The sequence below is a fragment of the Prinia subflava genome, chromosome 2, assembly GCF_021018805.1.
Source record: "Prinia subflava isolate CZ2003 ecotype Zambia chromosome 2, Cam_Psub_1.2, whole genome shotgun sequence".
NCBI classification, from domain to species: Eukaryota; Metazoa; Chordata; class Aves; order Passeriformes; family Cisticolidae; genus Prinia; species Prinia subflava.
In genome coordinates, this window is record NC_086248.1 from 92,201,689 (window position 1) to 92,229,312 (window position 27,624).

General features: G+C 44.8%; 3 protein-coding genes across 3 annotated transcripts; 1 reads left to right on the forward strand and 2 right to left on the reverse strand.

Moving 5' to 3' along the window:
- Window positions 1–3,011: 3,011 nt before the first annotated feature.
- BATF3 (basic leucine zipper ATF-like transcription factor 3) lies at window positions 3,012–9,072 on the reverse strand. The gene is made up of 3 exons (XM_063391776.1): window positions 8,389–9,072; window positions 7,666–7,770; window positions 3,012–5,395 (listed from the first exon to the last, which is right to left on the reverse strand). Exons 1-3 carry the CDS (start codon window positions 9,070–9,072, stop codon window positions 5,210–5,212), a joined length of 975 nt encoding a protein of 324 aa, XP_063247846.1. The 3' UTR covers window positions 3,012–5,209.
- Window positions 9,073–12,557: 3,485 nt separating this feature from the next.
- Window positions 12,558–21,972, reverse strand: NSL1 (NSL1 component of MIS12 kinetochore complex). The gene is made up of 6 exons (XM_063391023.1): window positions 21,697–21,972; window positions 21,408–21,492; window positions 19,648–19,778; window positions 17,341–17,395; window positions 14,651–14,718; window positions 12,558–14,041 (listed from the first exon to the last, which is right to left on the reverse strand). Exons 1-6 carry the CDS (start codon window positions 21,970–21,972, stop codon window positions 13,763–13,765), a joined length of 894 nt encoding a protein of 297 aa, XP_063247093.1. The 3' UTR covers window positions 12,558–13,762.
- On the forward strand, window positions 21,925–26,585 carry TATDN3 (TatD DNase domain containing 3). The gene is made up of 10 exons (XM_063391024.1): window positions 21,925–22,024; window positions 22,098–22,130; window positions 22,219–22,292; window positions 22,491–22,575; window positions 23,249–23,311; window positions 24,360–24,469; window positions 24,869–24,924; window positions 25,138–25,250; window positions 26,007–26,087; window positions 26,365–26,585. Exons 1-10 carry the CDS (start codon window positions 21,971–21,973, stop codon window positions 26,506–26,508), a joined length of 813 nt encoding a protein of 270 aa, XP_063247094.1. The 5' UTR covers window positions 21,925–21,970; the 3' UTR covers window positions 26,509–26,585.
- Window positions 26,586–27,624: the final 1,039 nt, after the last annotated feature.

A 27,624-nucleotide genomic window follows, 5' to 3' on the forward strand; every position in this document is an offset into this window, starting at 1 on the left:
ACCCTTGCTTAGAATTTCAAGAGCTTTGATATTTTAATAATTTAGAATAATGAAAACACGACAACAAGCTCCTTATGTGACAGTTAAAGGAGAAACTTCTTCCACCTGACTGGAGACAGGTCCCCATACTGTGTTCTGAGGGGAATGGGCTGGGAAAACTTAACTGGACTGCAGCCAGATGGGCACAGCAAGCGCTACCAGCAGTCTGTAGAGCTTTCTAAACACATACAGTAAAAGCTCCCCTACCAAGTTTAAAGCAAACACACCTTTTACAGATGTCGTTTCCTCTTTGGCTCCGTGAAGAAGCTGCTTCAGGATGAGATAGGCTGTGACACTGAAGCATGGTAGCCATTCAGTACTGACTCCATGAATGAATGTTTTCATTCTGCACCAAGACCTTTGTGGTTTTAGCTTTCCACTTCTAAAGAGAACAGTAATGATTCCTTTAAAGCAGACCAAACTCATAATTAGCAGGAAACAGGTTATTTGCAAAAGCTATGACAGCTATTTTCACAATACATTTGATGTCATGATTTCAAAATTCTGCAGTGAGAAAAGATTCCTATTCTACCATTACAGGTTTTTTTCTGTAGGAGATATGTAGGAAAAAACACCCAAATGAATGCCAGAAATGGAGCAGCAATCCCAGGGTGATTGTTACTCCTGTTTCTTTATTAAGAATTACCCACTTCCAGAGAGCTTGCAGCTATTCTTGAGTTAAATATTACCCAAGTGAGTAAGCAAAGTATTGCATGTCCTTTGAGGCAGCTGTAGGACCGTTTCTACTTCCAGTGAAATCAATGTAAATCCCACATTTCTGCAAAGAATGAATCCAAATTCTTTCACTCCCTTATGGATGTGTGCCCACACCACATGTTGTATGTACATGTAAGATGTTTCTCCAGTGACCACTTGACAGTAACCCAGGGTTTACAAACAGAAAATTCCTACCCTCCTATAAAGAGAATAACAATTAGTCTTTGTGACAGTAAATAAACTCCCCACTTCTCCTGCTAATCAGACATGCTTCCTTCCTGTAACAGGAATTATGACACTGCACTGATGGGAAGAAGAGAAGAGGGATTTTTTAAATGGTTGTTTTATCTATCACTTTCACTGAGACAGAAATTCTAGACTGATTCACAGATGGAAACCCCAAATGCCATGCAGCAAAGCATTCATCTATGGACAGGAAAAAGTATGGCTTTTATAGGCTACAATAAAGATTATGCCACCTTTAAGCACTTTTTAAAATATTGCAGAGGCACCTTCCTTTGTACTTGAGTGACAAAACAAGGCATACACTAAAGCCTTTAATCATATACAGGGTATACCAGAGAAGTGCAATTTCTATATGGCCCTACAGATTAGCCATGATCCTCTAATATTGATTCTATTAAGTGATGATGTCACCAAGCTAGGTAGAAACAGAAGGAAACAAGACGAAATAAAAAAAAAGTGGCATTTGAAATAATGAGATATAAAAGCTAGCAAATGTAAACACCAAATGCAGATGAGATAAAGAGGCACTGCAGAAGGAGCACTAAATAACTGGTACCAGGGCAAAGAACAAAAATTCTGTAGAACAGGCTGGTTCAAATTTGGTTTTTTTTAAAGATATACTTCTAGGGAGACTGGATTAGTGAGACATGAAGGCACTTAGAAATGTCCATGGCATGAATGTAAAATACCAGTGGGAAGTAGCAAGGCCTTATGATAAGCTCTCTTGAGGTATAACAATTGATCTCTGTTACATGAGCAGTTCTGGGAATTTTGACTTTGCCTTTCAGTTGATTTTTTTAAGGTTTGGAGGCTAAAATTAACTTTCTAAAATATAATCATGTTCTATCTGGCCCAGCTAAACCCAAAAGAAATTAATAGATAAATAGCTGAATTGGACCCAGTCTGTTCCTAGAATAAATACTTTTGTCTGTAAGTTTGCAGTAAGCACTTTGCTTCTTCATTAGACTCATAGAAAATGCAAAAAAAGAAATCCACACTAACTGAATCTAGACAAACTAACCCTCACTGTGAACCAAAGAGGTAAAATCCCTCATCTACATGACACATCCACAAAAAAGACTGCAATTCACAGTGCACCTCACATGAACCATGATCTGAATATAGAAAAGATCTTCCCTATTTACCTGCATCTGAAAATCATGTGGATGTCATGCAGACCACATTTTTGTGGGGAACGAGTCAAACCAACTGGAAGCTTTTTGAAGCTACAGTACATCAAGTGGGATTTTAGCCATATATAGATGTGAAACATTTTTTTGATGGTGTAACACTGATGCAGAAGGAGAGGTTTGGATCCGAAAAAGATTTTTCTGTTGCTTCCTTAACAAATGGGCTTTTTCCTTTCTGTTCTCCTTTCTGGTTCCCTATTCACATAAAAATTATCCCAGGCTCCAGAACATACTTTCTGTTTTGAAGGTTCCTGTAAATCAATATCCTTACAAACAGCTCCTGCAAAAAGCATAATCGTTGCATGTGTAGGGACACATAAGCCTGTGCTTTAACAGCTCATGGTCCTTGTTGACTCATGATTCAGCTATGATATTAATTCTATAAATACATCAGAATGTTGGACTTAAGTGGCTTGGGACACTAATTTTGCCCTCTTCTTTTACTTGAGGCTCCCAGCTGCCTTTGAACATTAGTCACACACAATATACTGATTGGCGAGGTGCCTTAGTAATCTGTCAAATAGAAGAGTGATGCAAAAGGCCCTTTGGAAATATTCCGGGGAAAAAAAGTGATGCAAGAGATGGAGGAAGAAGCAACCCATGCCCTACTGTCACTAATGGACTAATGCACAGGAATTGCTGGGGACAGCGAGGGCTCCCACAGGGCTCCCAGCCCTTCCAAGGAACAGCAACATATTCTTGGATTTAGGTTGTTGTTTCCACCACACAACATTGCTGAGAATTCTGCTGTCTTCCCCTGTACACTCTGCATAGGCATTATATAATAAAGCAATGAACTCCACTTCAGAAAGCAGGGATTAAAACTTTTACTGCAGAACAAGAGCAGCGCTTACGGATGGGGAGTGTATCACAGAACTTGCATATGACACCAAGTGATAAGCTGGAGTCAGTTTCTAGACAGATGTTTAGAAGAATAAATATGTAAGGAGGAGGATTTTACACAGGGAACTAGATTTCTAGAAGACAGCATCTGTGGAACAAAAATCTTTAGGATTCTGCTGGCATGGCCTGTCTTGGACCACTTCATCTTTCCTCCCATTTTTGAGGGTCCACAAGGCTCCATATGTGAGACCAGCTTTGTACAGTCCTGACCTCAATTAGATACTTTCCAGTCAGCTGCACATACCTAGTTAAGAGACAGGAAACATTTCCTCTTTCCCTTCTTCCTAAATTATGATGGATTTTCCCAGAGTGAACGTTGTTCATTTCCACCATGCTACTCCTTCTTCATTACATCCCTACTCTGTCCAAATTACACAGTGGCCTCCAGTGCCTGAGGGAATGTGGGTGTGTGGATGAATATTCATAAGATAGCTACCTTTCTTAAGGGTGGCACACAGAAGGCTTTCAAGGACATTATCCAAAATGTGTATCTTGAACTGTGCTGAGACTTCTGTTTTCCTAGGCAAGGACTGCAGCAGATTGTCTGTGGGATGACTCAGTTCTTATGGGGCCATTAGGAACTCTGAAGACAGCATTTAGGCTGCAGATGCACTTCCTGGAAATTCTCTTGGGAACAACCTGACAAATAATTTGAAGAAACCAACAGCTCATCTGGAGTTTCTAGCCGAAGACAACAGTACAAGAGGGCCCTTTAGAAGGCAGAGCTGACTACATGGCTTCCCAAATTCTGTCTTGGCAGTGACCAGAAATGCACCATTCTACTAAAGAAACTAGAAAGAAAAAAAGGTTAAAAATAATTAAAACTCGGACATTTCAGATCATATTCTGCTGATAAATACTGTGATCCTGGTGAGTGGAGAAATCAATCCCATGAGTTTAACTGAAAAAAATCCAAATGCTGAAGTGAGAGAGTTGGCAATGGGGAGGAGATTTTTATTATCCAAAGGTGCTCTTTGACTGGGAAATACTGTGAGAAAAAGACTCTTTGCTGGATCCCAAGCTACAGCAACCACATTTCTAGAGGTTGACACTACTAGGAATTTTCAGAGAGAGTAAACACAATTTTCTGTGTGTTTCTCAGTAACATTTCAATCATACTTCCTTTTTGTAACTAAAAAGAAAAAGTTAAAAGAAAACAGAATGTTTTTCTTTCATACAATGATCAAATGCCTTCAGTGTGGACATAGGACAAAATGTTTAGCAAAACTCAATCCACAGACATAATCTTCCAGAGGCAATAAGCAAGATAAAGGAAGGATGAATATATTTGTTCATTTCCAGTGGGTGCATTAAAAAGGTAAACTTTAAAATCTGCTTTTTCAAGCAATGTTTAAAACCATCTAACTCTGTTTGCTTTTCTTCCACACAGAGCAGACAATCATCATCAGAAGCTGGCCAAGCCGTATTTTAGGACATAAAACACTCTGAGGACTAATGCCAGCAGGGCTGATGACTTGGAATATTAAAGACTAAGAAAACTCTTTTGTTACACACACTTCAGAAGAGGAACCAATGAAGAGGCTATAAGTAAATAATAGAACAATTAACAGCAAGATTAGCATTAGACTTCGGCATTGACCAGCAAATGAAAAGCAGAGATGCTGTAAAGACATCAATTATTGAAGAAGGTAGAGAACATTATAAAGATGAGACATCGCTTTTATTAACCAAACCTGTTTAGAGAGAGAAAACCCAGCAGCCAGATCATGACAGATCATGACATACATAGGTGACAAGTGACAAAGGGTTACTGGCAGTGGATGTGTGGGAGAAAGGCATCCCAGTCTGAGGTCAGTACTTTTCCCTGTCTACATTCCATCGCTCCCTAGTGGGCTGCACAGCACTTTGACATTTCTAAAGGTAAAACCATGGCTTGAAGAGTCTACCAAGTTAGAAGCTGCTTTTCAGATTGTCTTTTTTTCTGTCCTGGTGTTTTCCTGAGATTCAGAAGACTGTAACATTTCAGCATGGAGAAGAGCTGCGTGGTCGAATCCAGCCCTCTTCAATGGAAGAACTGCACACTAAGCAGTTCTTCAAACCTCCTGTTAATGGCACTTTCACACATCACATTTAGAGGTGATTGAGGAGAGCACTCATCTTGGTAGGCAGCTGGCAAGTGCATCAGGCCTTGGTATGGTCACAAAGTTCATGGTGCAGTGCAATAGTGGACAGATCTTTTCATGATCCTTCAACACTTCACTCAAGTGTTTCATTTCATCTGTTAGCTTTCCAATTTCTCTTTTCAGGGAGGTATTTTCTTGCTCAAGAGACTCATATTCCTGGAAGGAGGGGAAAGTAAAAAAACCAAAATCAACAACTCACAGTCAAAACATTCCTTTCAGTGCTTCCACCTTAAGTACATTCACATAGCTGTAGAAAAATAGTGTGGTTTCCTACTACAACTTACAAAGTGTTGAGGAAAGACAGACAAAGCCTGAGTGCTGGAACAGGGCAAGTGCTTTACAACCTGTGCCCCGACCATGCTGCGATTCTTTTCATGGTCCTGAAGACCAGGAGGTGCTGCTGGCCCTCACGAGTCCCCCAGGAGCCCAGGGCTGCAGGCATGGATGCCTGTGTCCCCATGGTGGCCTCTTCCACCCTGGGCTGCCTCTGCTGGGAAGGGCCAAAATGGACTCTGCACTGCGAGATCAGAGAAAATCAGAGAAAGCACTGACTGCTGAGAGGTGCTGGGAAAACACAGTGCCTGGCACTGCTGGTGAGAGAAGGGCAGCCCCTGCTCCAGGGCAGTGCTGGGAAAAGCCATTTATCCAGGCTAGCACAACGTGTCCAGTGCTCTCCTCCAGGCCTGCCAGAGCTTGTAGCCTCCTGCTCAGAAGCCCAAGAGGAGGAGGGAAGCATCATGCCAGCTTGATGCCAGACTCATTTTTTGATAAATGTGTGTGCCAAGTGTCCCTGCTTCTAAGCCTTCTCATGCCAAAGAGAAGAGAGGCAGAGGTTCAGAGCCAGCCCACTGAAAACCTGCAGGTGGATGTCTTGCTGCTGGCCCAAGGCTCAACATCCACCCACTCAATCTCATCTCCCTGGGAAAGCTTCACAGCAAACTTCAAAGCCTACACGTGCATTAAAAGGCAGCAGGGAGAGCCCCTCATGCAATGTTCTTTTGGGCAGCCTGGCACTGCCTCTGCTGCCCTTGCTGCTGAACTTTGGGCTCCCTGCCCACCCTCACACCCTTCTGCCACCTCTCACAGAGTAAATAGGCACAGTCCTCCTAACACAGCATTGGAGCCAAACTCCAGCCAAGTTGTCCGACCCTGATTGTCATTCTGCTCACCTCCTGTTGCCCCAAACCCCATGGTCCTGGGTTTTGGAATTAGTGTTGCTGTCCCATTGCTCTGTTCCATTTTCAGGGGTGAGACTGTCACATTGTTCTTGCTATGAATGAGTCTATTCAACCAGATCCACCTACACCTGGCAGAACCTGCGTGCCTCAAAATGAAGATTCCCAGCACGAGGAAGATCCTCAGGTTCAGGAGGAACATCAGACAGGCGGCAGCATGGCACAGGGCCTAGAAATGATTCCAAAGCCAGGGTTTACCCCTTCTCAGAAGTACCCTGCACCTGGCTTTCTCAGGCGCTGACTCAGAGGAGACCTGGGAAAAACCAAGCCCAAAACTCCCCACATTGTCCCTCTTAGTCTCTGCTAATTGCTGGCAGATCTTTCTGCAGTGAGACAGAAAAAAGCCTGTGATGAACCTTCAGAGCTGAACACCTGGCTCAGTCACAATGGCGATGTGCTGCAAAACTGGCAATTACCCCAAAAGCTGACTCCTGGCTACAAGAGCACTGTTGTGTTAGGTAACATCCAAAGCCAGAGAAAAGGGATCCCTGTCCTCCAGTGTTTGCACTGGGGACAAAAGAAAACCACACCACACTGTGATATTAAGAGCTTCTGGAAGAATCAGTTACTTTCATTTTATTTGTTTAAACACCCACTGTACTCTTCAAAGCATAAGAATAACAGCTAGCCAAGCCGAGCTCTCACGCTTGCAGGTTCCCATGTTCCTAAGAAGCCTTTTCAGCTGGCTATGTCTGGGGACCCCGTTGCTGACACCACATTTCTAGAACTGATTTAAGCCAGCATTGCCACTGCATGGTCCCCTCCTCTTCCATCACCTCCTACCTTGTAAGACAGCAAGAACTCATCCACTCTCGCAGCAAATGTGACAAGCTTAACACTAATAGAGAAGAAAACGGTTCTGGTGTAGCCCAAGGGAGCTCTGTGATCCCATTCTTTGGGTGGTCACAGGAAGAGCAAAAGACGCAGGATGAGGCAAGGGCTGGACGATGTCTCTCTCTTCCTAGCAGTGTCACCAAAGGCAGGGCTGCACTGTCCAAGAGCAGCACAGTGTCTGTGAGTTCCCAACCAGGCTCCCACAGCACACCTTTCTGTGCCTCACACCCACAGCGCTCTGAGCAGGATTAGTGTGAAGACAGGCCCCCTAAGGGCCTGCTTAGGAATTCCTGTGTATCATGAAGTCCCCTGCTTGGTACCCAAGCCATGCCTGCAAAGCACCAAGTACCCACTCACCTCGTGAAGTTTATCTGCTTTCTGAGTTTGCTTCTTCCGGCTCCTCTGTGCAGCAACTCGATTTTTTTCTCTCCTCCTTACTTTTCTGTCGTCTTCTTCATGACTCTGGAAGACATCAGCCAGAAACACTTTGCTAGTTTGCAAGGTGCACACAGAAGATGCCCGAAGTCGGGTCTGCAACTTTCAGAGAACGAACACTTCCAATTTCACAGGGCTGATCCTCGGTCTCCCAGAGACCGCATGGTCCCTGCAAAGAGCAGCGCATCCCTCAGCCCCACGGCACAGGCGGACCAAAAGCGGAGGGGTAGAAGGTGGAGGCTGCCCGGGGATGCCGCAGAGCCCCGCGGGCAGGGGCACTGCTGCTGATGGGGGAAGCAGGGCACCCGAGCGGGGCCCGGCGCTCCCGCCCTGCCCGGCGGGCGGCACTTTACACCTGCCTCGCTCCGGCGCGGCCGACGGGGCGGACGTGCGAGCAGCGGGGAGGAAAGCCCTGCTCCCTTCCCGTCCGCCGGCGGCTGGGGAAAAGCCGCTGCCCGTGTCCCGGCAGCTTTCCGCACACTGCCGAGGGTTCGCCCGCTCTCCCACCTGGGAAGAGCCAGCACGGCGGCGCTCCCGGGAAAAGAAGGGCCGATGGCAGGGGCACCGGGCACCCCCGAGGCGGCGCTGCCGGCGTGACTCAGCCCCATGTGCCCGCCCGCCGCGCCGACCCCCGCCCGTCCCTACCTGCTGGGCGCCCTCGGCCGCCGCGCCCCGGGGCAGCGCGCTGGCCCCCGCCGCCGGCCCGGCGCACGACATCCCGGGCCGCCGAGCCGCCCGCAGGGCTCCCCCGGCCCGCGGGGGCTGCGACTGCTCGGGAGCCGAGCGGAGCGGAGGGAGTGCGAGGGCAGGGCGGGCCCCGGCGGGGACGCGCCTCCCCGGGCCGGGGGTGCCGCCGCCAGGTGCCGGGCGGCCCGGGGCGGAGCCGCCACCCACATGGCCGTCACATGGCCGCACCGGGAGCCCGGGACCACCCGGCCGCGTCCCGCACCTCTCCCCCGCCGCGCCCGCCCCCCGGGACCGCCGCCTCTCGTCAGCCGCCGGGAGCCGCGGGAAAGTCCGGGTCACGGCGCTGCCGGGCAGGAGCTGCCTGAAAATCCCCCCGGAGAGCCCCAGCCCCGGGGCCGGCGGGGTTGGACGCCCCGCCAGGAGGCCCGACTCGCCCTCTCGCCTGCAGAAATAAACTCCCCGCAGTTTCTCTCCTCTCCGGGCTGCCCCGGGAGCCCGCCGTGCCCCCGTGCGTCTCCCGCCGCTCACCTCCGGCCGCTCCCGCCCGCCGCGCTCCTGCGACATCGGCTCTCTGAAGCGGCCGCAGCTCCACACGGGGGACAGCCGGCTCAGCCCGGGGTCATGGGTGTGAGGACACGGCATCCGTCCTGGGATAAAGCGATTTTCACTTTCGCTACTCACCCTGTTCCTTTAAATAATAAGGAAATGCGACAGACTTCTTGTAAAGGCAAACTCAAAGCCTGCTGGAAATACAGTTGCTGCAGACAGAAATCTTTCTGTTCCACTATTCTGTCGAGAATATTTTAACAGATTGAACACTGTTTCTTTTACCTCTTGGAACACCTTCTTTGCATTTTAATTACACAGTTACCTTCGCCTTATGCTCTGAAATGGGGTGTTTGCACTGACAACTACTTCAACATCCTTGCTCTACTGCAGAAGAATTTGTAACTCTTGTACCTTTCTGGTTGTGCTCAGCTCACAGAGGAGAACACATGACCATGCAAGGACAGTTCATGCCCCCAGACTGTAGGGCAGTTGATCATAAAGCCCCAGGTATCTCAATAAATCAGATACTTCCCTATTTTTCTGGTTTCCTCAGCAGCTTGAGTCATCCAGCTTAGATGAAATTAAAGAGTTGGCAAACTGAGTAAACACAGACTATCCTTCCAGGAAGATCTGGCTAATAGTTCATGCTAAAGGTGAGGGAATCATGTTCCCCAGAAGTCCAAGAGTCTAACTGAAGTCTGTGCTCTGCCACATGTTTCCTGGTAGGCTCTGGGACTGTGACTAGACTGAGCATGACTTCCTTAGTTTGAAGCACTTCTTCCCAGCTGTTCCATCTCAAAGCAGCTTGTGTCTTCACCCTCCAGGCTATCCATGCATTTATTTGATTTTGCACTTTTCAAAGAGCTTCTCCAGCCCTGGAGGACTGAGTCCCTGTGAGTCTTCCCATCCTAACAGCCATGGGAGGGTGGCTGGTGACCACAGCTGGGAAGCACACTCTTGCCAATACACTCTGACCTAGCCTGCATCCCCAGACTGTGCTGGGTCTCCCAAGCATCTCACAGGGCATTCATTCCCTGGTTTCTTCAAAAGCAGCCTTGCTTCTTTCTCCCTTTGTCATCTCATATGCCAAGAGCAGGATGTTCACCAAGGGCTGCTTCTGGAGGCAGCACAAGGTAGGGGTTCAGTGCCATTCTCCAGCTGAGGGGATCCAAACCAGCACCTCCTGGCAAGCAGCTCTGGCCACCAGGCAGAGTTATTAAAGGGTGAGCTGCTCTCAACTGCTCCTTTGAAACAGCCCAGTCTTGCATTAACTACACCTCATGCACTTAAAGGAAAGCAGTACACAAGGGCACAAGCAGAGACTTCGTTGGGAAAGCTGCTTAAAAAGAGAGCACTGGGTTCTTGCTGTCTTTGTAGCTTAAGCTCAGTTGAAATAGAGGACTAGAACCCAGTATTTTCACAAGCTTGGGGAACAAGTATGTTCTCTTGCAATAAATGCTATGAACCATGTGGATAAAACACCTCAACAGCCCTCTGGAGTGATCTGTGGGAAAGAAAGTCCCCTTCCACAGAGGGACTTTGAACTCCATGCTCCAGGAGCAATGCTGCCACAAATGGCACCTGCACAAGCTACCTGACAGCATCAAATCATGAGCAGCTCACCAAGAATTTATTAGTCCTGAATAAATATCTACTTCACTGAGTCATTCCCAGCAGCTGCAGAGTAAGGTTTCCAGGATAACACAAGCCTGGGACAAGCCAGGGGACAGTCCCCTTGAGCCTGAATTTGTTCAGAACAAATGACAAAGGAAATGACAAGTCAAAATTTGCTTGTGGGAACGAGTTTCTACTTACTATTAAAGCTATCTCTGGTACATCTGTAGAAATGCCTACACAGTAATTCCAGGTAGTGCAGCAGTGAAGGCAGAGCATTTCTGCGCAAGAGAGAAAACCAGCCCAGAAAGCAGCCTTGTCAGCTGAGCTTACATTTTATAATGGCAGTTTATCAGTGACTTCTGTCTGCAGTGAAGCAGCCTACACACATGCAGACCAGCCTCTCATCACAGCTTAGCACAGCACAGCTCTTTCTGGAGAGTGGCACGTGTCAAAAATGGCTCTCAGAGCACCCAGGCTTACAAACAGATGTCAGGGTCCATGTGAAGATTTCTGGAAAAGGAGCTTCACCTTTACAGTTTGTCCCCTTTGTTCAGAAAGTACACACAGCGAAAACATGCGTGGATGCTGCTCCAATTTGCAAGTTTTTCTTGGCTGGGGATGGCCCAGCCTCATGAACAAAAAGCACACTGCAGACAGGACACACTAACAAACAGTGAGATGTTCCGTCTCGCCCTCGAAAGCCAAGAAGTTCAAACACACTTTGCAAATGAACCCAAGCATCCATCACCGTTGAGCTGTCTTACAAAATTCAAAGGCTATATAAAGAAAAACTACCAGACATTTCTTGATGCAATTCGCCCCAAGTTAAAAATAAAAAGTTTGGCTGTTGTGACACTTCAGTAGAAGCCTGATTAGACATGTCTTGCACAACACTGCCAATTCCTATGAAAAGTTAACTGAAGGACAAAAGGCTACTGGAATGGGGAAAAATTAAGTGTTTTATATATTTCTGCCAGTGGGAAGAACAGCTAGTTGCAGGTATCACTGGCTGTAGAATTTTTAAATAACCATTTGAAAAACTGCTGAACATTCCAGTGTTGAGTTTAGCTCACTGCAGAACTTGCATTTAAAAGGAGGTTCTCGTTTCCAGTGCTGCTTGGCAGAAAGTAGCCACCAGATTTTTAAATTCCTAGTTTATACACTGTACTTGGGAGTCCTGATTGCTTTATCTTTTTCTTTACACAATCCATCTGGCCAGCATTTCCAGATGCATTTTTCTTCTTCCACCCAGTTGCCGTTGCAACACAGGCTATGGAACAAAGACCAACTGCTCTAACTCAGGGCATCCATTCCCACTGACTCAAAATCTCATGCAGGCCTCTCAGTCTCTAAGTAGAAACATGCACTGTAGTGTGAATCTATTAATTTAATTATTAAGTCTTAAACCACAGTGCTTTCCCTTTTTATTTCTTATGGCATTTGTTCTACCCCAGGCATTTTTGACACAACTTCTTCAAAGAGATACCTATTCCTAGCTATTTTCTGTACTTGCCTGTCATTTGCAGAGGAGAGCAGAGAATCTCCCTATTAACAAAGCAAATGGCCAAACACTGTAACAGCTGCCATGCAAAATCTCGCAGGTCTCACCTCAGCCTAGCAACAGCCAGGATCTGTATGAAGAAAGCCGTGGTGGGGATTTTCAACGCTGCACAGAGCACGGGCACTCAAAATAGCAAGTGTCTGTGTGAGAAGCCGTGTGAGCCACGCGTTCCACAGCTCTGCAGCTCCAGTGCCTCTCACATCCTGTGCTCTCTTACACGAGAAGCTTTGTAGCCCCGAGATTAATAACACTTGTGAGTTCAAAGGTGGTAAATGGAACTACTTCAGTTACTCAAGCCAGAATTTAACACAGATGTCCTCTGAAGTACGCTCACTGCTCAGACACCATCTATTCCAGGATTAGAACTGACAGTATTATCTGACCCTTTGATCTTCCTTAATTGACTTAATTTACTTCATATAAAAACACACGTTTGTATATACAAGGACAGGAAAAATATTTACATATGATTACAAGTCATATACAAGGTCTCAGCACAGATGCTCACTTTTACAAAATAAATGATGCTAAAATCTGTTTTCTTGAAAATTCTCAGTCTCTTAGACATTAGGTTAGACCTGTCTTCTTAGCAACAAACATGTCATTAATAAAGATTCTATCCCCCCCTCCATTTACTGTGTAAGAAATATGTTACATACTAGACAGGAGTACTTACTGCAGGCATATGCAATCATAAACTAGAAAAAGTTATAAATGGTTAAGGCACAATGCTAAATTTAGCACTAATTTGCAATCTTCTAGGTACTACGGAGTAAATAAAAGTAAGCTAGCTCAAGTGGATAGCATTTACTGGTAACCTGTACTGATCTTTAGTCAAACAACACAAATGCAAACACAGCCCAAGTCAAGATCCTCTCATGGGGAGACATATTGTCCAGGAAAACCCCAGGCTGCATAATTGGATTACAAGAAATGAAATATTGGACCCTAAGATGTTAATGGTTGAATTCCTGTTCAGAAGAGCAAACTGCAAGTAAATACATAGAATTATTAAAAACCCAAGTTTCAATAAACATGACTATAAATAAGCCTAGATGAGCTACATTCAGGAAAGGCAAACTAGCAGGGACTAATGTCACATGTGTGCATGGACTCCCATCAAATCAAATTGCATCGAATCTGGGGATTTCAATATGCTGCAGTGTCAATTAATTCATTAAAATAAGAGCCACCTGCCTCAGTAATTAATGAAGGTGCATGAGGAGAACTAGACATTCTCCAACCTCTTTAGAGACATGCTGCATGTAAATGAGCAGTTAGTGGTTTCCCAGAAGACTGCCCACATACATAAAGCATGCACAAGAACTCTGAGAAGCATAAGGACTCAAGCTAAAAACTGCAATGTAAGAGCAAAAAATAAGTTAAATGGCAAAGACACGCGCTGGATATTGGATGCTACTGGTAAGTGTAGGCTTTCATATACCATCAGCATGACAGCAAAAGCAGAATATTTAAAAGGTCGAAGACTGATTAAAGAAGCTCCCACGTATAGCACTGAGGGGAGATGAGTTCTAAGAAAAAAGATGGAACACGTGGAAAAAAAGTACAATTGAGATTCCAACGTGAAAACACAAAAGGAGAAATTCATGTGCTGAGAGTGATCTTCCTCCGCCGCAGTGGGTAGCGCCTTCTCTCGGGGGAACCTGCAGCTTTTCTTCTTTTCAGCAAAACATAAGGATTTTTACTGGAAACAGTTCCTGTTGGTGTAACTTCTCCTGGTGGTACTAAACTTTGGGCATTCTTTTCCTCCTTCGCTTTGCAACCAGAAAAGACTTCTTGCCGCAGCTTGCAGAGTTCCAAGGTTGGTTGCAAAGTTAATGCTTGGGAAAAACCTTCTGCTTTTTCTATGAGTGCTGGAATAGACTGCAAAAACAAACCCAAGTATCTCAAGTTACACGGGAAAAGCAATGGTTATAAGGCATGCAATATGCTAATGACAGGCACAAAAGCACAGGCAATATTCTGGCAGGCACAAAAGCTTCAGTGTCTGCAGAGATGATGCTCAGGATGGCAGGTGAGGGCTGGGAACGCAGAGCTACCACCCCAATAGTGAGGTGTCGGCACTCAGAAACCATGCAAAGGGTATGCCAAGTTGAAGTGTTCCCTCATGACATCTCTAAGCTCAGGAAGTACCACAGGAACACCACAGCTGACACCTAAGCAGGTACTGTAGTAACAAATGTCATACTCCAGATGAAGTTGTACACATCTTCAAAACATGTTCTGTTTTTCAGAAGCTGCAGGTTCCAAAATCTCAGTAGAATTATTTCCTACAGCCACAGGGTAATCTCCCTCACTACCACGTGAGGGGGAATGCTTTACAAACACAATGCTTTACCTGCTTCTCAAGTACACACACAGGCTTTTTTCTACCAAACTACAAGGAAGATGAGTTAGAACTCCCGTTTTGTGACATATTATGGGATCAAGAAGATAAAAACATATTTCTCTTGGAGCACACAGTGGTCTCACCTGCATTGCTTCGCTGATCTGTTTGGATGCCACTTCTGTCGCCTGCTTCAGATCTGCGATGTAAGCATCTGCAGATAAACACAGCCCAAATCAGCTTCTGAAACATAACTCAGTCCCACATTGCTCACTATCAGAAAATGGACAGAAAACCAGAAGAGTCCCTGAATAAAACCTAAACCTGCAGCACATCCCTTTCACTCTAACACTGAGGATGACAGCTGGCATGGTTTATCTCACTAGTATTATTCTTTATCACTCAGATTGCAGTAGAAGCCTCAACTACAGAAAGCCCCAAAGTTCTTACCTAGAAAACACAAAGCCAGTTTTTGAAATAAGAGAACATTTGTAAAGAAATAATCACACAAAAAGATTTGTTTTCAAAACTTTTAAGCTCATATTACAGTTGATAAAAACCACACAGAACACAGAGAATAAAGATCACCGTGAAGACCATTACATGAAGAAAACCCATTTTATGGAGGGCAAATAAAACATCCTGTGTCTCTGACAATAAAGCTTCTTTTTTTTCCTTCTGGCTTAACTTTCCAGGCATTAACACCAAAAAGAACATATGTATAAATAACATGAACTGCGCTCATTCTGCTGTGCTAATAAGGAAAGAAAAAACCCCAGCTTTCAGCAACACTGAAGCAGGCAGCAGGTGCAGCACACCAGGGGGAACACAGCATATCTTCAACTGTAGTAGCAATATGATAAAATCACCAATACTTTAGTTCTGTATTCAAGAGTTAAACTCTAGGCTATTATGAAACTGTTTTGCATGTCCTCCATCCAATAAAACTTAAAATGAGCAGACTAGCATGCTTCTGGGAACTAAGGAGCCTCACCTCCACTACCATCAGTTTTCTGTAGGGTTTCACCAGTGCCTGCAGTAGGACACAGTGTCAGGTGGTGCACACACCCCTAAACCCTGTCAGGGTTAAACAGCATTCTGTTTTGAAGTCAATCTTATTAGTGCTGCTGAAGGTATTTTAAAGTCAGTCACTGCACTCTAGCTCAGGGTTACAGTGATTCCCTGCTGAAAGAGCTGGTGCTTGTTGAACTGTCCATGTGTCCAACGTGCTGGTCAGAGCTGCTTTAGGAACACACGATCCCCACGTGAACACGGACACTAAAATGCACCATCACTCAATTTGGAAGAATCAGCAGTCCAGAAGCAGTCTCTTTGAACCCAACACAGAACCCTGTGGAAGGGCATTCTCTAAAAGAAGGATATGTCTGTAATTAAGCATCCTTACAAGGGAGTATTGGGATGAGGAGGCAGGTAACCTTATAAAATGGTAAGGACGGAGTTAAGTAAAAGTAGAAATAATTATTTGGATTATTACTCAGAAGGACTGACATACAGTTAAATGAAATTTGCCTGTAAGAGTTTGGCTTGACATAGATGGCATTATATTCCTCAGTGTTCAAGGCTTTCCAAAACATAGGGAAATGAAACAAGGAAATGAAAGATATTGAGTAATCTAAACATTTTTGGTTTCTGGCCACTGTACTTGCTAAACTGGGATACATAAACTTCCCAAGGACTACATAATACCAAAATACTGCACAAACTCCATGGTATCTTTGCTACTACTTTGCTGTTACCCAACTCAAATCCATAATATCACAGTGCAAGCTGCTAATAACTTGCAAGTAGTTGACTGACATCAGAAAAGCCTGGATTTGGACACTAGAAACCAAAAGGAACTCAGCTATAAAGTGACCCACTGTACTGCTCCTACTGGCTGCTTTGCTGCACAGGCTGGCACTGCTGGAAGCCTTGTCTACAAAAAGGAAATGGTGTTTAGCATGAAGTCAGATCAGCAGGGTAAGAACTGAAAGATTCAGCTCAGCTCCTCAAACTCTGAGCACCACTGCTTGTTACACCAGCTTAACATCATGTGCAGTAATTCATAGTAAGGGTTCTCACTTCTCAAATTAGAACTGCACTGATGAATTCTGTCATTTTTCAATACTTAACAACAGGCAGCACAAAACTTCCCGTTTACTAAGGCCAGCCTCAAGATAGCACATCCCAATCATCCACTGCAAAATCCACCACCTTGCTCCAAGGAGTGTGTACAAGGCATCTTTCTAAAGCATGCAGCAAACCTACAACACTGTTTGCATCTCTGTTCCTTCATCAACCCTCACAAGATGAAATCTGTGTCCTACTTAGCAAGTTGGGAGAGTCAACACTGCCACCACTGAGTCCTACAAAACAGTTTTCAATTCCCTGAAGGAGCTGACTGGTTAGGAAGAGAGGCTGAAGCATTCCTAGTGCTTGTGTATAAGGAACACAAGAACAGACGAAGTGCAATGTCAGTGATCCATCCAGTTCCCCACATGGCCTCCAGCAGGGATGAAGGAAAGAAGTAAGGAAGCCTTCTGGGGGTAGCTGTGTGACAATTTCTCCCCAATACACACACACAGAGGCCTTTGCCAGCTTTCTGCCTTTAAGTACAGTGCCTAACTGCAGGCAGCACTCAGAACAAGAGAAATGGACACACTAAAACTCAGGCAGCAGAACATTCACTTATGACAAATTTCTACCTTTTTAGTTAATTTATAAACAGCCAATTTTAAACAAGCTTAAAGAAAGAAAACTTCTTAAACATTTACAGTTAGCCAGCAAGTGAGCTGGTGTCTCCTCAGTACAGCTGCCCTCCCCACAAAATTTTTACCTTGAGAAGGCTGAGGTCCTATCTCTGCTGGTTTTACCACAGGCTGGTAGAGCTTCTGCATATTCAAAACAAAAGAAAAAAAGAAAAGAAAAGAAGAAAAACTATGAAATAGCACCTTGGATTAATAAATAATACATATATAGCAGTCAGAACAATGGACATAGTAGTGGAATTATTTAGCTCAAGAATGCATCAGAGGTGCAGTTTATAGATACTTAGTTACTGAAAGCAGTATTCTGGTTAACACAGTTACTGTGAACAGATCTCCAGAATCTGCTTTAGTTTGCAGAATTCTAATTATTAAAGCATGAGAACTGACATCCAGGCATTTTGGAAGAAGCACTGCCACCTGCTGGACGACTGAGGAAAAAGAGCTGCTGCAGCTTCTCGGGAGTCATTCACAGAACCAGCATGCTTCCACAGAGCCACAAACTCCAACAAAGGGCACATTAAGACAAAAAACTAAGAAAAGGAAAAGTACTTAAACTACTACACTCTAGCCCTGCAGTTACTTATACAGAACTAAGAACACTCTGTTTCACAAACTGAGTCTTGTGACCTTGCATCAGTTAACTGAGACATGAAGTGAACTAATAACTGAATACAACCCACACCTATATTAAAGGTGGAATTAGAAACAGCTAACAGGAAGGAAGGAAACAAAGCAAGGGCAAGGGAACAGAAGTTGGATCATTTGCAAGTTAGTGTTCTCCACTTCAGGAGCTGTCCCTCAACCTTCTTCAAGCTGCAGTAACAGCTCCAAGCAGAAGAACAAACATGGCTTGCATTAGCCTCAAACTCTACAGAACATACTGACTGAAAATCCACAGGCTGATCTCTTGCTTTGGCAATTACAAGGAGATCACCACAATAAATGAGTGGTTCTCTCCAAATAAATCACATCTTCATGGCTGCTCTTTATGCCTCAGAAAGCATCACATGATTAGCTATGGTCATGAAAGAACACGCTAAATCCTCAACCAAAACCAAAGAAACCACTGGTACCTTTGCAGAAACAGCTGAGAGATGAAAAAAAAAGGGACAAACATTTACAGAGATAAACTAAGCTTTACATATTTCTTACATGTATTTCTACATATTCTTAGAGGGATAAACTAAACTTCTGCAGACAATTTTAATTAAAATAATCATCTAGTTGTGGTGGTGTAAACTTTGAAGAGATCAGCAAGAGAAAAAAAGTAGCATGAGAGGCATTCCAAATAACTAATCCACTGCAGGACTCAGGTAGCAGAAAGATCAAAAGGTCTTGTTAAATCTTGGTGTTATGCAATAGCATATTTTATTTTAGTTGATTTTGTTTGTTTGTTTTACATACTTGATATACTGACAGAACAGAAAGATCACAAAAGGCAATATAGGTTAGAAAATATCTCATGTGTAAGACAAAAGTGTAGCCATGCACTTTGCCTTACTGTAAATCATCTCTGCCTGGCTAACCTAGAGAGTTAACATTGGTCAATTTTAGTCCTCAAAATGCAATGCAGGCTCCTACACAACTTTCTAAAAAAATCCCTGTTTCTTCAGTATAAAATGGCTGAAGTTGGAAAGGATGTCTAAACACTCTCCTGAAAGTTGGGTCAACTAAGGCAGGTTGCTCAGAGCCTCATCCAGTCAGCTTTTGAGTATCTCCATGAATCTCTCCAAGGATGAAGGCTCCACAGTTTCACTGGGCAACTTGTGCCAGTGTTTGACTCTGTCTCAGCCTCTCATTTTTTGCCAAAGGAATCCTAATTAATCAAGAGGTAAGCAAAAGGGAGGCCTAACATAACTGCAGGGAAGAAATCCAGCATCTGAGGGCACGACTGGGTTGTTTAATGCCAGTAATTACTTCACTCCGTGTGTCAAAAATCCCACAGAATACCAGCTCCAAAAAAGTGCTTAGGAAGCCACTGACATTTTGTTAAGCCATCCACTGCATGTGATACTATCTATCTGTATGTAGCATAACATTTAGTACCTCAGCCAACCATTGAACAAGGACTTCAGGAGCTCAGAAGATAAATAGGTGCCTACTGGCTTGTAAATCCCGAGGCACCAGGCTGAAGCAATCTGCTCCTGTTTCTTTGTGCCACAGACCAAATTCAAACAGACTCACTTTGTAGCAACTCTTAGTAGTTACTTAGTAAACTTACTAACTCCTAGTTACTGCAGAACCAGTTAATGAAAAAAAGCAATTTCATTTTATGATAAAACAATCAAAAGCAATCATGGGAAGGAGCTTAAAAGTCAACACTGTATGATTGATTTCTTAATGCAAAGGTTTTCTGAGTGTCTTAGGTTACTCACCAACATCTCTTGCTCTGCTTTCATGGTTTGGATGGCATGCACCAGGATCTTCTTAGGCCACTGTTTACGCTTAATTGCTGTCTCTACTATTAATTCATCAAATTGATCCTCCAGAATTTTAATATTGGAATCTGAAAGTGACAAACACACATAGTCACTGTGGAATTCTCAGACCTTTTTTTTTTTTTTTTTTGAGACAAACTTAGCAAGAAAAAGAAACTTCAGATCTCAAAAAAAAATCATGCATGATTATCAACATAGAGATAAATTTATGTCTTGAATCTCCTTTCTAAGGAATTATAGAGATTGGAGCATAACTTGATGTTGGCCAGTTATTTTGAAGTAAATGATCTGGGGTGAGGGAGGCAGAGAACCATCTGGGGAAAAAATAAAAAATGTATTTCCCTATGAACTCTGAATCTGTGAAGAAAGTCTTATGAAGCAATGGCTGGTTTTTAAGGAGAAAAATGGTTTATCTGTGTGATTTAGAAGCATTAAACAAACTCCAACTGTACAAACAGTAATTGGAAGCCTAAATGATTTTATATCACAAATAAGCAGTTTAACATTTAAGTTCACTGTTCTCACTAATGTGTTGAGTATAACTTGCAAGCCATGCAATGTTTTCAGTCTAGTGGTAAAGAAAGGATTTTGAGCACCCTCTCTGGGTCACTCCGTGCAGAATCAAGTGATTGCAAAACTCAGAAAGGAAAAGTCAAGGTTTTAAGAGTTTGTAGGTTTGTTTTGGTTGTTTGTTTTACAATCACCATGAAACCATTTAAATATAGACAGGAAAGACTTAAGCCACTGGTCAACATAAGCATGGAAGGTACAAAATGCCAGATCTCTTGGTGACTCAAACTGCATCGGAGACAGTCATATGAGTAAATCTGTATCAACTTAAAAACACAATATAGTCCTTACATCTGCTTTATGCCAGCTGGGGCCAGATGACAGTGTCTCCGTTTTGCATTTTGCACGGTGAGATCAGTGCATTTTTGACCCTGTAGTGAAAGTAGCTGGAGTTTTATCGCTCTAGAACTACAACTGCAGACACTCTACAGAATCAGCGAATAGTCTGGGTTGGAAGGGGCCTATAAAGGTGATCCAGCCCAAGCCCCCTGCAATGAGCAGGTACATCTTCAACTAGATCACATTGCTCAGAGCCCACACTTGCTCAGAGCTTCCTGACCTTCAATGTTTTTGGTTCAACAGCTACACAGTGAGCTCAGTGTATCTGCATTTTCAGCTCTGTATAACTGCAAAAAGCATCAAGCTGCAGGCAAAGAGCACCTAACACCAACACAGGTGAATGAACCGCACTGAAATTTTTCTTTGGACACCAGACTACAAAGAATCTCCACTACTGTTACTCAAAAGACAGCAATTATGTAATAGAAACAACAAATTTATATAGCAATAATTTTTAACACTTAATTTGTATATGAAATGGCAGCAACAGACTGTCTCCTAGAGTCTTTTGACAGATCTTGGTCACAGCCCCCAACACTGAGGCTGGAAGGGCCCTCAGAGCCTCCTGCTCACAGCAGGGTCAACGCCCATTTCAAAACAGGTCGCTCAGAACGCTTCTGTCCAGATGGTTTTTGGAAGCCTCCAGTGCTGGACACCAGCTCTGGGCAGCTTTTCCAATGCTCTCTTATCCAAACCTGTTTCAATCGGTCCCCTTTTACCTCTGGACAAAACCAACCCAAAGCACAGAAAGCCCACCCAGCAGGAAGGGAACGGAACCCGCCGCGTACCGCTCTGGAGCCGGGAGTCATCCGCGGCCTCCTCCCAGGGCTGCCCGTTAATGGTGACGTTCTCCCGCACCGCCGTCTCGAAGTTCTGCAAGGCACGGCACAGGCTGAGCATCCACCCATCCATGGATCCACCCATGGATCCATCCATCCCTCCCGCAGGAAGAGCCCGTCCCGCCTCACCGCCCTGCCCGGGGGCCACGGCGGGGCAAGCCGGTCCCTCAGCCCGGGTGCCGAGCGCTGCCAGCGGGCCCCGCCGGGCCCTGTGCTGCCTCAGGACGTTCCCGCTCACCCAGAGCGCGTCGGCCTCGGCGGCGGCCCCGCCGGGCTGTCCCTGCGCCAGGGCCCGCACGAAGGGCGCGCACAGCTCCAGCACGGCGCCCAGCCCGCGCCGCGAGCAGCAGCGCACCCGCGGGTCCCGCCGCGCCGCCACCGCCTCGGCCTCTGCCTCCCCCGGCCCCGGGCCCGGCCCCGGCGCCGCCGCCATTTCCCGCCCGGGACGCGGGGAAAATGCCGGCCCGGAAGCGGAACCCGCGGCCGGCGGGTGCCTTCCCGCGGGGCGCGGCATGGCGGGGCCGGTGGACTGTCACTGCCACCTGGCCGCGCCCTGCTTCCAGCAGGTGAGGTGAGGCGCGGCGGGCGGCGGGGGCGCGGGCGCGGCCCCGGCGCTGAGGCCGTGCGTGTCTCTTGCAGGACGTGGCGGCCGTGGTGCGGGCGGCGCAGCAGGTGAGGCGGGGCCGGCCCCAGGGGACCCTCGCCCCGGGCCCCGCGGCCCCGCGGGTCTCAGCGGGCCGGCGCTCTCTGTGTGCCGCAGGCGGCCGTGTCGGCGCTGGTGGTGGTGTCGGAGCGGGCGGACGAGTTCCGGAGCGTCGTGGAGCTGTCTGAGAGGTGCGAGGCCCGCGGGGATCCCGGCGCCGCCCGTGTCCCGGGAGCGGGTCCGCGCCTTGGGGATTGACGGGGGCTGCGCTGCCCTCCTCAGTCAGGCCGGCCCTTCTGGTCTTTAAACCTGGCCTCTCTGTGGGCGCCTGGCGTTCAACTTTGGTTCTCTGTGGCCTTTCACACTCTCGCTATTTATCCCGTGCCTAGATTCCCAGGGTTTGTCTTGCCATGCCTGGGAGTTCACCCCGTTCAAGAGGTTTCTCCAGAGGAGCAGCGCAGTGTTACTTTGAAGGTAAAACACGGCCTCTAAAACACTGCTGGGACTTTTCAGGACAGACGACAGGATGCTCCGGTCTGCCTGATTTACCTTCAGGTCTGCCCAGTGGGTTTTCTGCACTCTGTAATGCAGGAGACCCAGCGGACCAAATCCCAGGCGCTCTCAGCACGTCCCTTTGTCCCTGGTAGTCCTTAACGCGGAATTGTTCACTGGAATCATCTGGCTGTGTTACTGCAGTGAAATGGTTTTAAAAATCCCTAGCGTGCTTTGCTTACAGCCATCAGCGTGTGCAGATGTTCCTTTGTTAACAGGGGAACTGGAAGGCAACTGTTTGTGGCCTTATCCTAAAAATCTCAGGGAGCTGCCTGCAGCCATTTAATTTACCAAGCTGTTCATGGGCCTTGTTTTAATTTCCTCAGCTGCTACTGTGAAAAGTTAACTTAGGAGTATTTAGAATAAGGTTGAGAGAGAGAGATGGATAGATTTAGATACAGAATGTAATGTGTGATGAAATGGTTATTAAGTAAAGAAGATAAATCCTTCAGGCTTCTAAAATCTGACTGCACTGCTCACTGTAATGGCAAGTTCTAAAGCACAGAATTTCAGAACTTCAATTTAATCGTAATGCTGGGTTCATGACTCTTTCCTCTTGTAAGGGCAGTGAGAGTTGCATCTTTTATTCTTGCAGGATCTGGATGCTGCGCTGTCTCTTATAGAACTTTACAAAGACAAATTGGTGGGGATTGGAGAAGTGAGTGGAATTCCATAACTTGTTTAAGTCTCTCCAGCAGCAGCTGTCACTGGAATTACAAAAACTGAGTCAATGCTTATTATTCTGTATGTGATAAGAATTGCTATCAACGTGAACAAGCACTAAGTCTGATTGGTAGTTCTCTTAATGTGCCCTCCTTTATAGATCTGCCTGATTCCTTCTTTTCCTTCATTATCACTAGAAAATAGATGGAATTTATGCTGTTGGAGTCATTGGAAGATTACATACTTATGCTCTCTTGTGTTATACCCAAAGATCCTTGGGTATAACAGATCCTTCCTGCCTTCTTCTCTGACAAAGTTAGGCTAAGCTGTGATTTCAATACACCACACTGACTTGTACAGTTCTGTTTTTAATCTTTCATCTGTCTGTACCCATCTGTTGTCTCTTGTCTTACATTTGTTTCTAAATGAATTGAGGCTTTAGGATGGAGTCTGCCTCTATTTGAGTGTTAGTACCAGAGGGATTTACATCTGGTTCTGCACTGGCTACAGAAAAAGCAGGTTTTGGCAGAGTTTTGTAGCTAAATTTGCCATGTTGTACTGTATGTGAAGGCCTTCTCTTTGACTAACTGTGAATGGGACTGCTTTGACAAACTTTAAATTTTGCCTGAACATGTTTAGATTAAAAATGTATAGAATGAATGGGTAATTTTTGCTAGAAATTGGACCAAAGCTATGGGTTCAGGTCAGAAATTTTACTTACACTGGAGATCCGTATTTGAGACTTAATCTGATATAATATTCATTAGACTATAAACCCCCAGAAAAGCAGTTACAGACTAAAATGTTAAATACCCTTGTTAGTAGCTGTGTGCCCGCAAATGCTTTCATAGCTGAAAAGCTTATGGTTGAGAATGCTTTCTTTTTTTTTGAGTTAAGCTGCAGCTGAGCTCATTTTAATTGCAGTCTCTAGTATACATATTTTGAAATGCTTTGCCGTTTTGAAGCATGTTATGCCTTTGTATGTCTAATTATGGTTTTTTTAAGTGTTAGGTCTGTAAAACTTTTTCCCTTCTCTTCTGTAGGTTGGACTAGATTTCACTCCCAGATTTGCCAGCACTGATGAACAGAAGGAAGGACAAAGACAGGTTTTGATCAAGCAGATTGAGCTGGCAAGAAGGCTGGATTTGCCACTGTAGGTTTTGATACCAGAAGGAGAATTTGCCAGGTCTCAATAACATGTCAAAATACTTCCCAATATTTATGGTTATTAAGTGCCCACATAACTTTTCCTAGATGGATTCAACTGGCATAAGTGTCATGTCAGTCTCCAGTTTGAAATTTAATTACAGATTTTTTCTTATATTTGCACCCTTGTACAGACATCTTATGTGCCCTGTCCAATGCTATGTTGTTCCTATATCTTCACTGTAGCTGAAAGGATTCATTTATACATCCCTGGGGTTTTTTTCTTGATAAAAGTTTAAATACAGATAATTATTTTCATCCCAAGGTACTGTTTGTTTGTTTGCATTTGCAAAAGAAAGGTATTTGGGTTAAATTTCCTAATGCTGGGCCTCTCCTTGCTGTGCAGAAATGTTCATTCCCGCTCAGCTGGAAGACCAACCATTAATCTCTTGAAGGAACAAGGTATGCTTGCAATGCATTTCCTCTGCCATGGCTTTTGCCAGCAGGGTTTCTCCAGCTGTGCTGTGTCCTCCCATCACTTTTTGTGTGTTTGGCTCTGGAGCAGTAGAGCAGAGTTTCTGTGTTGATTCTGTGTGGGGCCAAGGTCCCACTGGGAGCTGACACGGCAGCCCTGCTGTAACCCTGCTGATGAGGTGGTTTCTTTGTTTCTCCAAGGTGCTGCCAAGGTGTTGCTCCATGCCTTTGATGGGAAGCCATCTGTAGCCATGGAAGGGGTGAAAGCTGGATACTACTTCTCCATTCCTCCTTCCATTATAAGGAGTGAACAGGTAATGTTTTGTCCTGGTTACGCCTGGGGCCTGCTCCTTCTCTGTGCGTTGCACACTTTTAGTTTGGCTGAATTTCTGCCTGGGGCTTTTGCCTCAGCTGGACTTCAGAGGAAGAATTCTGGCTAAAACAGCTCAGCTATTCCTGAGAAACAAGGGGGTTTTTTCTCATTTTATTGTGGTTTCCGGTGAACTTTCTTCAGAAGATTCTGTCACTGTTTTACAGCACGGATATGACACGTGGAGAAGTAGTTTTGGTGATAGGACTGCTTTCTGTGATAAGCTTAGAAATGTGAGAGAGGAAGAAGTTTGATTTAAGTGGAAGGGAGCATGAGGGGGGGATATAAATGGGGATGAGGGTTAGGTATTTAAGAGGAAGGAAAACAAACTGGGGTTGAGAAGTAAAGCAGAGAGGAGGAAAAGATAGAGATATCATATGCACAGAAAACAGCAAATTAGACTTGCACTGGCAGCTCTATAACTGCAATATAACTGAATGATTACGTAAATAACAGTGAGTTCAGTGTTCAAATAATAGTACTTTGGATATTTAGAAAACAGGAGAACCCTAATTTGAAGAGACTTCTTACGCAGCTCCCAGTGTTCTTGCTTCCATTCAGAAATCATTGATAAAGTGTAAACAGTGGCACTGAAGTCTTTTGATGTTGCCTTTAAATGTAGGGAATATCCTCCCTTCATGTTTTTTTCCCACAGGTTTAAGTGCTTAAAGCATTTAATGGCTGTCTTATTTTCTTCAAGAAGCAGAAGCTTGTGAAACAGCTGCCTCTGGAAAATATGTGCTTGGAAACTGATTCTCCTGCTCTGGGGCCTGAAAAACAGGTAAATGATAGGAGGGAGGGAGGGACTTCTGTGTAATTGTATCCAAACCCACACCTTGTGGAGGCCAGCTACTGGCACAGGATAGTGAAGTAGTCTTCAGAGTGGTTACAAGAGAGGGAAGGGGCTACCAAGGGAACTTAATCCAAGAGGAATGGATGCATGTCATTTTTCTGCCACACATGCCACAATGTGACTGAAGTTGTGTCAGAAAGTACTGAATCTGAAACACTCGTGATCTCTAGGGGTCTGTAATTTAGTTGGTTTGTTTGTTTTTCAGGTGAGAAATGAACCCAAAAATATTTACATTGCTGCTGAATACATTGCCAAAATTAAAGGAATTCCAGTAGGAGAAGTTATAGAAGTGACTACACAGAATGCACTAAAAGTATTCCCCAAACTTCAGCACTTTCTTCGGATATAGATTCAGAAACTGAAATATATGATGTTGCAGATGTTGTGGTGTAATTAATAAAACCAATATACATCTTGTGTTTTAAAGTGGAGTTTTGTGGTTGGAAGTTTGATAAGCAAGGGGTGTTATATAGCTGGATAGGATGAAAACAGGGAATTTCTGAAAGGCCTTTGGTGTGCACTGTAATAATCTCTTGAATGTGATAAAGACACATTGTTCCTTTGCATATATCACGTCTCTGAACAAATAATTTGTAAAGAAGAGCACCATAAAAATGTCAGTTTAGTTTCTCAGACTGCTTGCCAGCTGCTCCTAGTCTGGGAGGTGGCTATGCATAGTGCTTGATGCTCCCTTCACTCCTTATTTCAGCCAACTGAAACTCACAAATTGTGGACTCAACCATGATAAGAAAGCTCCTGTTACAACTGGCAGACTACACATTCCCTTCTGAGTGGTGCAGAAGCAACATCTTTTCAAAGTAGAGTTGGAAGGGAAGGAATTACGTCCCTTCTATTCCTCTCCTTTTCCATGTATAAAGTAATAGTTGATCTTGGCTACTTTGAGAAGGATTTTCTTGGATTTTTAAAATACTTTATTTTTCTAATTGTATTCAAAGAAAAAAGCCTGGGCTTTGTCTTAGTTCAAGGACTCACTCTTCTGACTGCTCAGGAGATACAGGATGAAGACAAGCTCAGTTTTGTGATGTCTTGGAGGTGGTCTCTGTGGATTCAGCTATGCTGTGTCCTAAACCTGAATCTGGTCCTCCCTCGTAGCACTTGTGTGGATGTGGGCCTGTGAAATACTGATCAAAGCTTTGTTGAATATAAACCAGCAATTGAATGAGGTGGGTTTTACATGGTTCCAAACTGTTCTGAGGGCCAGTGAGTGGAGGTTTTCTCTCACTATGGGGAGTTCTACCAGGTCAATTAAGAAAATACACAAGTATTAACTTATTCATGACCACCTCAGGGGGGCAAGGGGCCAAAACTCGCAATGTAAGTGATGCCCCATCCTGAAGTTCTGTTTTCCTCCATGTTATCTTCCTCAGTTTCTTAAAACCACATTGTCAGGAGGTTTTTTTACTGTCTTTATCAGAACACCTCTGTTCTGCCTTTTAACTAGAGG

Coding starts and splice junctions, on each gene's coding strand:
- TATDN3 (XM_063391024.1), top strand. CDS start 21,971: ATGGCGGGGCCGGTGGACTGTCACTGCCACCTGGCCGCGCCCTGCTTC. Junction 22,576..23,248: donor AGCGCAGTGTTACTTTGAAG/GTAAAACACGGC, acceptor TTATTCTTGCAG/GATCTGGATGCTGCGCTGTC. Junction 24,925..25,137: donor TAATCTCTTGAAGGAACAAG/GTATGCTTGCAA, acceptor TGTTTCTCCAAG/GTGCTGCCAAGGTGTTGCTC.
- BATF3 (XM_063391776.1), bottom strand. CDS start 9,072: ATGCCGTGTCCTCACACCCATGACCCCGGGCTGAGCCGGCTGTCCCCC. Junction 7,771..8,388: donor CGGCCGAGGGCGCCCAGCAG/GTAGGGACGGGC, acceptor GATGTCTTCCAG/AGTCATGAAGAAGACGACAG. Junction 5,396..7,665: donor AAGCAGATAAACTTCACGAG/GTGAGTGGGTAC, acceptor CCCTCCTTCCAG/GAATATGAGTCTCTTGAGCA.
- NSL1 (XM_063391023.1), bottom strand. CDS start 21,972: ATGCCGCGCCCCGCGGGAAGGCACCCGCCGGCCGCGGGTTCCGCTTCC. Junction 21,493..21,696: donor CCGAGGCCGACGCGCTCTGG/GTGAGCGGGAAC, acceptor CGTGCCTTGCAG/AACTTCGAGACGGCGGTGCG. Junction 14,042..14,650: donor AGATCAGCGAAGCAATGCAG/GTGAGACCACTG, acceptor TTGTTTTTGCAG/TCTATTCCAGCACTCATAGA.